Source organism: Vipera berus, assembly GCF_964194415.1.
Source record: "Vipera berus genome assembly, chromosome: 1".
NCBI classification, from domain to species: Eukaryota; Metazoa; Chordata; class Lepidosauria; order Squamata; family Viperidae; genus Vipera; species Vipera berus.
Window position 1 is genome coordinate 236,597,400 of NC_138202.1, and position 13,524 is coordinate 236,610,923.

The following is a 13,524-nucleotide window of genomic DNA, read 5'->3' on the forward strand; positions in this document are numbered from 1 at the left end:
TTAATAAATAACTTTAAGAGATGAATTATGTATAAGTTGTTTTAATGTTATATATGGCTTTGCTAAACAGTAACTATTTCTGTTAAAAGTTTCTGGGCACAAAACTAAATTCATCAAAAAGAATACATGGTATGAATAATACAAATATTGAATACGTCTTCCAATCTCTTAGCAGATCTTTACAAATAAGTCTCTTTTTTAATTGATATCTTTTATTTTTTGGATTTTGCATATGGAGTTATATTTTAATAGTTACATTATGAGTAGAAATACCATGTGCAAGCCTTAAATTTTCCAGAACTCATCAGCAACATAATACGTAGTTCCAGGCACAAAATGAAATCAAGGAGCAAGTGCCAAATACTTTGAATAAATTGTACCACAATTTGTGATACTTTAGATCACACCTTTGTCGATCCCTAGGTTTCTTTGATGAAATGAAGACACACACAATGTTTTAAAAATATCAAATCCCCTGTTACCCATTCTGTTCCCATCTTTCAATGTAGAACTAGAGTTCTTTGACATTTTTTTCTTGTAGTCAGTAGCAACATTACTTGCCTTCCGGGTGAGATTCAAGGTACTAGTAATGGTATTCAAAGCCCTACATGGCAGGGGTCCGGAGTACCTGAGGGAACACCTGCTGCCGGCATCGACTTCCCTCCACCTTGTGCGTTCCCACAGAGAGGGCCTCCTCAGGGTGCCACCGGTCAGAGAATGTCGATTGGTGGCCCCCAGGGGGAGATCCTTCTCTGTGGGCGCCCCGGAGCTATGGAACCAGCTACCGGTTGAGCTCCGGACGGCGCCCGACCTTCGCTCCTTTCGCCGCGAGCTAAAAACATACTTTTTTGAACAAGCTGGCCTGGCCTGATGAGGGGATTGGGGGGGGGGTTGCTACTGTTTTTTATTAGTTTTTAATGATGTATTTTAGTATGTGGGCATTTATTTAATCTTGTTTTAACTTTTGTAATTTGTATTTTTATTCTTGCCCTGTTCACCGCCCTGAGTCCTTCGGGAGAAGGGCGGTATAGAAATATTATTAAAATAAAAATAAAATAAAAATATAGCTTCTGTTTTAATGCAGAACATTTGAGGAGCTGTTTCCTTCTAAGGTTTCCCATGTAAGGATCTCTCTAGGTTCTTGCAGTTCACCTTGAATAACCCTGATTACAAGTCTTTAGCCAGAGGGGAAATTTCTAAGCAGCAATTTCTCCCTCCCTCTTCTAGCATCCTGTAAAAAAATATTATGAACAGGAAGAACGTGTTAAGGAATTTGTTGTGCAGAGGTCTCCTTGTGCTACCAAAGAGTTGCACAGACAAGGAAGGGTACTGAGAGCAGTAAGAGTCACACACAGGAGTACACTGAGTTGTAAAAGCAAAAAGTATTTTACTTTGAGGTGGTGTAAGAACAAAAATGCACAGTCAAAAATAAACAGTCCAAGTCATACACAATAGCAACAGTCCAAGGAGTAATCCAAACTACAAAGTCTTCTTACCGGTCCAGAGGTCAATACACAGTTCAGGTTTACAACAGTAGTAAACCAACAGCAGAGCAAAAACAGTAGTAGTAGAGATCAGTGAATTCAGAGAGAGAGAGAAGCTACGTTCCTAGCTTCCTCTTATGGCCATGAGAACACTTACACACCCATTGGCCAATTAACAACTTAAAGACATAGCATTATGGTTAATATATTTTCAACCCAACATTGTAGGCTAACACCATATGCCTAACAGAACGGATGTATCAGTTGCTTTTAAAAAGCAAACATACAGATAAAACAAGTATCACAGAACTATGGGAATAACTTTAAATACCACTAAGCTATTAGTGAATCTCCTTCTGTCCTGCAGAGAGATGCTTACTCAATGCCAGCAGTTTTTTCTTTCTCATCATACACAGTACAAATTGAGCTGTCTAATGGACTAAAGTATTTTTAAAACAGAGCACATACTTAACACAAACCAAATATATTTACTTTTAAAAACAGTTATTAATGCTATATTGGCCAGTTTCCAATTCTGACATCCTTCTCCCTATAAAACAGAATTCATCATATTTTGTAAAGTTTGTAAAAGTTCATCCTCAAAACATTTATAATAAGAACATGGTAATCCATCTGGTCCGGGCTCCTTTCCTTTCCTGATTTAACACTTTTTATAGCTTTGCATACTTCCTTTATTGTTATAGGTCCATTGGTAATCTGTTTCTCTTTGTCTGTAATCCTCTGTAAATTTTGTTTCTTTAGATATTCATCTATTTTCTCCAGAGAAATGTCTTTGTCTTTTATACAGGTTGGAATAATACTGATGAAACACATTTTGCATAGCCATGTTATTCCACTTGTAATTTCAGTATCAATTTCAACCAATCCTTCTTAAGCATTTTGCCAAAAGTTTTCTAGATCTTTGAAACCCCTTTTTTCCTTTCTAATCCAGAAAGAATGTTGACTCACCAAGTGGGTTTCTCTTGTCCTGCCACTCAGAAAATCTCTGTTTATTTAATTGATTACATCAGAAAGTGTTTTAAGAAAGTGAGGCCCCTGTGAACCTTGTGTCCATATAGGCAGCATTTAGGCTGTGAGTTTGATTGAAATCTCTTGATTCCCAGCACTCAACTCACATATTAACTAGAAAAACCTCAGTTCCTACAGTCTCCTTATGAGCAATAGCTGTCCAGAGTGCAGGAGGGTGATCCCACAATTCTCCTTGTCCAGAAAGACTATGCTGGCCAGAAATCACCATTTAGCTATCCATTTCTGCTGCAGTGCCACCCCCTCTCCGTCAAGAATGTTTAGTCCACCATAGATCCTCACCCAGAAGCCCTGCAAAAAGCTGATGTAGGAGCCCTTCCTCGCTATGTTGTGTTTGGCTGCTAGATCCTTCTCCTGGTTTGGATCTCCATCTTAGCCTGGCTGATTGTCCTCTTGAGTCTTCAAGCCTTGATCCTTCTCAGTGGGTCCAGATGGCGTTTACTGCCTGATGGAGATCTCTCTCTCTCTCTCTCTCTCAGCATCAAGCTAGTTTGCCAAGTAATACTCCTTAATACTTTGCAAGAACCTGCCCCTCTTCCCATGTTTCATGCAAGGAATGGAGTTTCATCTAGGCTAAATGCTGTTGGAGGGAAAAGCCTTGCGTCTTCTCCCTCTCGTCTTTTGCTTGTGTTTGTCCACAGTTCCTCAGTTTTTAATATCTTTCCTAGTTTCCTTTTTCTGTGCTCCTTGGGATCAACTGTCCATTGCCACAGATTCATGTTTCTAATGTCCTTACTAAGGCCAATCTGTAAAAATGGCAGCTTCTTTATCTCCTAGTTTATTTCCGTCTTCATTTCCCTTAGCATCTTCAAGGATTCGGTTTTCTTTGATTTAATTTTTTTGAGTTACAAACTTTTGCAACCAATTATTCTCTCATGTATCCTCCAAATGTATGCCTTCCAAATCTTAATTCCTTCACTTATTTATTTATTATAATCTGGACTGGACATTAATGTTGATTTAAGATTGTATCCTGTCTGGTGAAATGCCAGTCAAACACATAGATGAAAATTAGAGCTTTCAGTATATGCATGCTTTTTTTACATGCAAATAGAACCAATTGGCCATGATAATTGGCTTTCTGCATTTTGTATATAAGATAATATAACTAAGATAAAAATACTAGAAATGAAGTAGATGCTACTAGAAGTGCTATTACCTTTAATCATAGCATGATGCCTGATGATCTGGAAGAGGCAAGAGGAATGCTCACAATGTAAAATTCTTATTTGTACAATGCTTGGCCTGTTCTATGAAGTAATATTTATCCCTATGTTTAAATTAAATAATACGACACATGTTTGGATACTAAAATCTCTGTCAGTAAAGATCATCAAAAGTTTGAAAAATGAAATCATATACTGAGTATTTTAATATAAAAGTATTAGTTCTCAACTATCATTTAAGGCTCTTTGCACACAAACTCACACACACACACACACACACACACACACACACACACACACACACACACATCCACACACAGCCACACACACAAACTTTATTTGTTTTCCAAAGATAAAGTGATAAAGGTTTTTAGTCCAAACTACAAATGTGCTGTTTTCCTTGAAGCCTCAGAAAACCTAGGTTTTGGGGAGTCCTTGTTGTCTTCCATTTTGAGGCAGGTAGGCATTAATGTTCCCTTTCAGACATTTCTAATAAAAAAGGTACCTTGTTTTATTGCTGTGTCATCTATGGTTTTGAGATGACGAATCTATTTTGGGTTAAATTTTGAGTCTTTAATTTTATGGAATAACATGGATAAACAATTCATGGTTGGAACTTTACAAAAATTAGATTATATCAGATAATTGGTTTCCTAGATTCCTAGTTGCACAGTCTAAGGGTCTGGTAACCTATTGGCTAAAGACAATCCATTAGATTGTGAGTAATAATCTAAATACAATGCTCACACCCAGAAGTGTATGTTACTCCATCATGGTCTGGAAAAGCAGACAGCTTCCTATTACTCAATATCCTACAAGACAGATGGTTAATTTTGTACTGGAATTCTGTGGTGAAATAAATATTTTGCTTTAGGTTTTAGCTGTTATATTTCTACCCTGACATCTTACAGCATTACCAAAGCTACTGGACAGTCCAAGAAAAAAAATGGGAAGACTCAGAAAAATTGGAGGGTTACACATAGAAAATGCTGCCACCCTAGACTCTGAAATGAATGAGGCAATGTTGAGCAAAAACAAGTGACAATTTGTGTACTAACTTTAAGCCATGATGCTCCCTAAACATTTTACACCTAGAACTTTCTGTAATAACCACAGTGCCTTGAATATGCATGGCCCAAGTTTTAGATTTCTGTGTGGCCAGGATCATTGTTTTGTATCATCTCTCTGTACTAGGGAATATGAATTTTCCTTCCCAGGGGATGTTTTTCATAAAGCAGTACTGTAGGAATGCCAGATCCTCAGGTTATTCCCTAACACATGGTGCATAGCTATGTGAATTAATCACATAGTGTTTTACACAGGGATTTTAAGCTACGGTACCTTAGTAGCAAGTTGCAGAAACAGTATTAACAGGTTTTAGGCATATGGCTTCCCTTACCTATCTAAATGGTTATGCTGTGAAGAAAGATATTATCATCACTGGAGACGTTTGACATGTATTCATCACCTGTTTGGATTTGTATTCATTTATCTCCACTATCACATCTTCATCAAAGAGCTGTAGGCAGGGGCCTCTAAGACTAACTCAGATGATCTAGATGGCAATGAGAACGTTAAAATTGGGGTCTTTACCAGGCTAGGTAGAAGCAGGCCTTTGCAAACACAATGAGCCAAGTAAATACATTTAGGAGTCGGTTAGGTTATTTGACAGAATAACATGGAAAGGAAAATACACAGCAAATATTTATTGTTGTTCTTAATATCTGTCTTTTGCTTTTGTTTGATTAAAACCTAAACCATACAGTTAATGAAGTGTGTTAGAAAGTATCAATAATATACTTCCAAAAATCCAGAATGCGCCAATACCTTCTTAGATAAGCCAGAACACATCTGCGCTTTCAGAAAAAGTAATATGACCCAAATCTCCTGATTTGACTCATTCATTACCGGTGTCCTATTTTATATAATATTGCACATGTATTTGGTGCAACCTTTTTTAACTGTCTTATAAATCTGCTATTGCACAAAGGTTTAATTTAATCATCTTTCTCAGCTAGAAACTAAGTTTTGGTTATGTATTTACCTACATCTATGCTTTGCATACTTTCCCTTTCCCCTTCTTGTAATGTTATATTTTGCACACTTAGGTGTGAGGAGGTATTTAAATTCAGTAGATGATGATGTACACTGATTTTCTAAGAAACTGAATTTACTGTTCTTGTTCTATGGAAGAAATATATATTTTTCAGGAATCTATATTCCAGGGTCAAATTAGACACAATCCAACTAGAATGTTTTCCTGTATCAAAATATATGTGTGAGACGTAACCTCCGTTCAATATAGAGAAAAGCTTTGCATATAAACAGGCTGCTGTTTTGAGGCTTTAAATCAGTTATAAACAAAGCGATGCAAAATTGTTTGGAAGCCATGTCTACCACATTTGCAAATGTCATATCTTTTAAGAACCTCATTAAAATTATTTTAAAAGTACAATAAATATTTTAACATGGATGGAATGTTATCCTTGTAGAGGTATATTATAGAGACATATTTTGAAAAGGAAAAAAATAATATTTTTCAATTTTAAGAAATATTCTATATAAATGAATGCATGTTATGGATATGTTGGAAATTTGGAAATGTGCAGATAAGGTTTCCAAGCAATCCTTGTTGATCAGCATCAGCATGCTTATGTTTTGCTTTCACATCCTGATGGAGATACTGTTTGAATATTTATTCAGTTTGAAGTAAAGTCATATTTGCATCAAATTACTTCCTACATTCAAAGTTTTTCAACCACTTTTTAATAGTTTTCCATTATCTGTTTTTGCAGTAAATTTAGTAGTGGAGGAACGAACAAGACAGATGAAAATGAAAATGCACCGGTATAATCAGACAACAGGGTGTGGTTCTAGTCAAGAACTTGAACATGAGCAATATACTAAGGTAAATATCAAAATGCAACACTTTGTTTCAAAAGTTGGAGAATTTACATAAATGTTAAAAATATGGCATAAGACAAAAATATTGAGGAAGAATACCTGATATCACTCCAAAGATGCTTTTTATTGGTTCAATTTAGGAAGCTACTGATACTACGTTATTTTACAGAAACCATATTATTATGTCATTATTTCATTTGTGATTTTTTTTTTCAATGAGGAAGCATTCCTCAGCTTTTTTTTAACTAACTGCATTAAAAGAATATATCAGATGGTTACATTTAAACATTCTTATTCTGGTTATGGAAAATAAAATTGTTGCTTTGTTCCCCCTTCCCACTCATTAAAATAATAAAGAACATTAGTCATTAATCTTCACGTTGTGTTAATTAAAGTTAAAAAAACATCTTAAGGAGGATTTCTAAAACAAATCACTTTTGTCAAATTGGAAATCTTTCTCTAGGATTTGTAACTGAATCAGGGAGATATCCCTCCTTTTAGAAAAAAAAGTCTTTCTACACTTAGGAAACTTACATTTCAAGTAGTAATACAATCCCTGTGCAAGTGAGTAGCTCAGAAAAAGTGGTGAACAGGTCATTCCCTTTTTAAGTCATTCCTTTTCCTTCTTCCCCATAATCTCTCACAACTGTTCTTCATGTACATAGTGTGACTGTTTACAGCAGAAAGCTTTTACTTATCTATAAAGGCTTCCATGGATCATAAGCTTGTCACATACTATAGCATGAGTTTGCAGAAGGAAAGGATTCAATTTGCTATTCACATATTCAGTTGTATACATTAATGTGTTGACTAAACAGTCAGATCAATCATATATAGTAATTGTTTATTTACAAGCAGAAGTTTTTGTTTAAAGTGTGATTTTTGCTAGTGATTTTATTATCCAATAATTAGGATTTTATGGAATAACTTACTGGTTGCTAACAGGAGAAATTGAATCATTATGTTAATTCAAACACCACTTTTTATTGTAGGCAATCTAGACAATAACCCTATCATGGGATTTATTTTTAAAAATTGTTGTGCAATTTTTTTTCAATTTCCTCAAAGATTTCAGATCAAAACATTATGGCAACTTATGTATTGATAAATGTAATCTGTAAAATCCAGCATTTTCATCACATGTTATGAGATTGTGATGCATGTTCTACCTATTATTTGTATGTGCAGCAATGCGTAAAGAAAACAGGGACAGTTTGTATGATTATGTTGTACTGTCCTTTTTCTCCTTTGCTTTTTATTATTTGCTCCCCATCATTCAGAAATACCAACGAAGTGGTATATTTAGACCTTCTCTTTGCTTTTGTTTGTATTAGACAACTTGTCTCATTCTACATTTTTTATAGTTATATATAAAAGACACTCCACTAAGTGTACTCCACTAAGCTAGTTAGGAACTGCTGCAGTGCTGAGAGTTTTGCCTACCTGTGTGAGACTTAGGAGGAGAGCAGAAAGCAATGTTTTTTAGTTGTGTCACAAACCCCTGAGATAAAATCCCTTCTCCTATATCCATATAGCTCCTTTTCTCTTGATATTTAGAAAGGCTATGAAAACAGTGATGTGTAGAACTAATTTTAATATGGTTATGGGTATTAGAATATTTAATAATAAATATAATAAGAGTGGGAATGTGGATTTTAACTGTTTAACTAAAAACTGTTAAATACCTTTGTTAAATTGGTTCTACTCTATGATTTTTCTGCTGGAAGCCACAATAAATTCTCCAGGAGTGTGCCCATATAGAAATCTAATAAATAATTACTAAATAGACAATTAAATTACAATAGTTTTTGGAAAGCAAAGATATTGGAAGAATAAATATTGTTATATTCCTTTTCTAGAATCTTTCCAGGTATTGATGTCAGGCTGATAGATCTGTACCTGGATCCATTTTTTTCTTTTTTGAAGTTGGAAAAAAAAATTACAGATCTATCAGCCTGACATCAATACCTGGGAGGATTCTGGAAAAGATAATCAAGCAACAAATATGCAAATGCTAGAGGCAAAAAAGTCATAAACAGAAGCCAACATGAGTTTGTCAAAAACAGATCGAGCCAAACAAATCTTATTGCATTCTTTGACAATGTGACAAAATTAATGGACCAGAGGAATGCTGTGGATATAATTTACTTGGACTTCAGTAAGGTATTTGATAAACTAGACCACAACCTACTACTAAATAAGATAATTAGCCCAGTGCCAGGGTAAGCATTTCCAAGGACAGGGTAAAAAGTTGTAAGATTTGCCTAACTTCCTGAATCCTTACCTGCTGTTTGGGTTCACCCAACTGTTTGGGGTCATAACCTTAATGATATCATAAAGGGAAAGAAATGTGAAGTAAAATCGGAAGCAGAGTCATAGTCATGTGATTTTTCTTTTAGTGACCATTTTGCTTAAATCCTGAGTTTCTGGTCACAATTTCAGTTACTAAAAAGGTCATTTAGTCTAATATTCCAAACAGATTTCCACTTTGAAGTATTCATGAGAAAGATGTATTTAATATAAAATACCATATGTACAACATGCTTTTGTTCGCATACTTTGCTGGCTATTACAATTACTAACATTGCTGTATGTAAATTGTGGTTTTATAGCTTCCTAAATTAATAGTAGACTTTCATACCTGTATGTCACGAAGTATTATCTGACACGTGGTCTATTTTTTTTAAAAAAATTCCATTTATATCCCGCCCTTCTCCAAAGACTCAGGGCGGCTTACAAGCTTAGCAGTAGCCTTCACTTGAAAACCATGAATTAACTGTAGCTATGTGGTGATAAGGGGTAATACCTACATCCTCATAAGGGGTGATAAGGGGTAATACCTACATCCTCTTTATACCAGAGGTGTCAAACTGCTGGCCCGCCAGCCGGATGTGTCATGGTGAAACCGTGCCCACCCCATTGCCAGCAATGGAAAAAAATACATCGTGACACGTCATGTGACGTTGCGAGTTTGACACCCCTGCTTTATGATAAGTCATTATGCAATGTAATATCAACTTTTAGAGTAGGTGATTATTTACAAAAATATATCTGTGATTTTGTTTAACATGTAATGCCTTTTACACGTTAACAAAAGACAGTTAACAAAAGACAGCTAACTGTGACAGCAGTGCAATGCATTTGAAAGAGGTGCTTCACAATGTTTGCAGTACAAATGAAGCCCTTTACTTTGAATCATTAAAGTTGTGTTTTTTTTCAAATCTTGCACAATTGCTTCAAAACTGTATAGGGCTGCCTATCATTCCTTCCCCCACTTCTGAACCATGTAGCTTGCAAACTGCCCTCTCCAGCTTTATGGCTTATCGTATTGTGCAAATACACCATCCCAAAAATTTCCCATTGAGGAAAACCAGAAAGTATCACCATGATTTTGGGGAGATCTTTTGGTGGAAATTTACTTGATTTTTTTAATCTTTTACTTGATTTATTTGAACTTTTTGTTATTACCTGAGTTTATTCAATCATTTGATGTGTAACAGAAAAAGGACCATTAGAGATTGAAAAGTGGTCCAATACCTAATCTAATTGTAATGAAATAGTTCGAAGGTTGAAACTGTAAAATGGGAATTTTACTAACAAGGGACAGATGGCAGAAACAATGAAAGCCAGGAAACAAGCAGCTTTATACAGCTGATTCAGGCAGATGGGGGTTTTAAGCCTAGACTAGAGGGCAAGATTCTAGGAGACTGCTATCAGCAACTTATTTATATATACAACTTCCTAATTTTGTGAAATAGTTTTTTATAAAGTACTTACTGAAGCTTCTTATGTAGTATTCAGAATATAAAGCAGGGAGTTTAATTGTAAAACCAGGCATGAAATACTGGTACTGTAGATGGGTTTTGAAACTGAGCATAGTTTATAGATAATTTGATAAATTTTAGAAGGGTGTTGGGTTTTTTTTGGATTTTTCAAATCTATATTTTTATAGAAAATGTACTACAGTATATTTATATTCTCAACTAGTTGTCCAAACTGAGAAATAGGGTGATTGAATTATTTACTGTTAAATTACAAAAAATATCAATACTTAGTGTATTTTCAGGTCATTCTGAAATGACCATTTTCAGGTCATTCTGAAACGACCATTTTCAAGTCATTCTGAAATGGTCATTTTAGCTGGATTGTGCTGTCTGTTTCTTTCATTAAAAGCAGCACTAAAGACCAACAGAAATGCTAACAAGAAGCAGGGTTTTTTTTTGTTCTACTATCCCTATTTTGCTGTACACTTTCCATTCCCTGAGTATCCACTAGAAGTCAACAAAATCCCTATGTGGACCATGGGCACTGATAGTAGTAAACACTTGTTGGAAATCAAGTTTAGAGTAGAAACTTTGAAGAGATTGCATCATCATTTAGCAGCTCAGATTGTTACCCTTAATCATTTCAATACTCAACAATGCTGCTGCCGCCACCATTTTTTAAAATAAATAAATAAATAGCAAACTTCTTGCTGAACATGAGAAGCACAATACTGCCTACCAGTCTTTTTTTTTTAAGTCAGGGATAATGTGTGCATACAGAAACGATCAGAATTGTGGTCATTTGCAAATTAATATTTTTATTTATCCATTTTAAAGTTAATGCTCTATTCTTTCTGCTTACCTTCTCATAAACTGGTTACTTAAACTTTATGAAATAGTGTATGCCTCTTTTTTAATTACTGTACTACATAAAATCAGCAGCAGTTCATTGGCAGCCTTCTGAAGTTGTGCCTCTCATAACTGGTGCTTGTAATGACATGACATTTTTGGTTTTGCATGGTTGTCAATGGACCTCACATTGTCTCTTCTCATCTTCAGTATAATATACAAACCGATCAGTACAGAAGTTGTGATAATGTCTCTGCCAAGTCCTCAGACAGTGATGTCAGTGATGTGTCAGCTATTTCCCGTACCAGCAGTGCCTCTCGCCTCAGCAGCACAAGCTTTATGTCAGAGCAATCCGAGCATCCAAGAGGCAGAATCAGGTGAGCTTTAAATCTTTAGGATAATGTGCTAATTAAAACCTTATGTCTTTTTCCATACAACGTACAATGATTTGCTAAACCCTATATTTTAGATTCACATAGTTTTACAAAATAAACCGATTCCTCAACAACAGTAAACATTTGGTGAGACCAGACAAGGGTGCTCACCTCTCTTCATATGGTAGAGCAGTGGTTTAAAAAAGTCATTTTGGCATGTGTCACAAATACAGATGTCCACAGGATATAGCATTACATCAAAACATATCAAGGGTTCAAAGAAAGTGCAGAAAACAAAACAAAACAAAAAAACCCTCTAATTTGCAAAGATCCTTTGAAATGTGCAGGAATTTCAAGCAGATGCTGTTAACTACCATCCAAGCAAGTTCAATATAGCTTGAACTCCAGCGAATGAAGTTTTTACACTCGCAGTATGATTTTTCTCTTTTGTTTTTAATAATTGTTTAAAAGCAGGGCCACAAAAAAGAACAGTAGAAGATGTGGGTGCTCCATCACTGCAGATTTTTTTAAAGAAGAGATTGGACAGCCATTTGACTGGAATGTTACAGGGTCTCCTGCTTGAGCAGCATGTTGAAATAGAAGACCTCAAATGTCCCTTCCAACTCTTTTATTCTGTTTAAGTAAAAGTAAAAAAAGAGATATGGACATGGTTTACAAACTATATAAAGTCAAATAAGAATTTTTGAAGTAATGTTAGATTTGTGTTGAAAATAAAACTGATCTTACATCAGTGTAACATATCAGAAACATTATTTAAATCAAGCCAGTATTTAATAATTAATAGTCAGTGTACAAGGCATCCCTTAAAATTAACGAGTTTTATTTCATCTAAAAAGTCTATAGCAATGGCAAGCACTTAGCCTTTATCATAGTGCTTTATAGCCCTCTCTAAGTGGTTTACAGCATCAGCATATTGCCCCCAACAATCTGAGTCAAACTTTAGCTGGTGAGACTCGGAATTGCCAAACTGCTGGCAGCCAGGAGGCAGCAGAAGTAGCCTGCAGTACTGCATTGTAACCACTGCGCCACTATCTATCTTTATTTAATGAAGCAATCATAATCAAGTAGCAGTCTGGACATTTAAGTTGCTTTATGAAATACTTCTGCATCATATCTTCGAAGTCCTTAAAACTTAAATCTAGTTGTATGGTAATTTCCTGTGAGCAACACAAAATCAGAATATTTGGTTGTGGCATGTTTTTTAAATATTTTTCAAATTTTTAAGGATACTTGACTCCATAAAAGTTCTGAGCAGTATACAATATTAAAAATAAATCTACAAGAATAAACCAACATGTTCTTAACATAGAACTCCTCCAGCAGAAGCTTATCATGTAATGTAAACTGAGGCTAGGTTTTAAGAGCTTATTGGAATAAGACTAGGGCAGGAGCCACACAAATCTCTAGAAAGATGCTGTTCCAGAATATAGTGAGCACATAAAAATAGGCTTACTTCTTGGGTCCCGTGAGATTGCATTGTTTATGTTTATTATTATTATTATTATTATTATTATTATTATTATTATTATTATTATTATTATTATTATTACAAATTTTATTTATTTTCTAATATTACATTTAGATATTTGAAAAGCAGCTTGGTGGCTGGGTAGTAGTAATTCAATTACATACAGATATCATTAGTACAGATTTCAGACTGCTACCATAAACATTTCCTCTCTTTTTCCCTTCATATGTACTGTCTATTTGTGAATTTAAAGACAGGTTTTATCCTATCAATCACATAAAAAATAACTTTCTTACATATATCCATAGTTTTTAGTTTACACATATTCTATTTGTTTTAACATACAGTCTTTTAGACAATCAATGATCTAATAAATTTTTCAGTTTTAATTTCCACTAACATTTAGATTTAACGTTTGATATTTATCATTCCCAAAATGATTGATAT

General features: G+C 34.8%; 1 protein-coding gene across 26 annotated transcripts in view; it reads left to right on the forward strand.

Annotated features, from left to right (window-relative positions):
• RIMS1 (regulating synaptic membrane exocytosis 1) overlaps positions 1 to 13,524 on the forward strand; it is a gene marked incomplete at both ends in the record, with an annotated part of 304,965 nt that overhangs the window by 259,032 nt on the left and 32,409 nt on the right. For 14 of the 26 annotated variants that reach the window (XM_081313224.1, XM_081313235.1, XM_081313249.1 and 11 more), the window contains 2 exons: positions 6,493 to 6,605; positions 11,425 to 11,591. The exons of the other annotated variants lie outside the window; for them this stretch is intronic. In XM_081313224.1, coding sequence (XP_081169350.1) covers positions 6,493 to 6,605; positions 11,425 to 11,591 — 280 coding nt within the window. The remainder of the gene's footprint in view (positions 1 to 6,492; positions 6,606 to 11,424; positions 11,592 to 13,524) is intronic. 26 annotated transcript variants of the gene reach the window in all.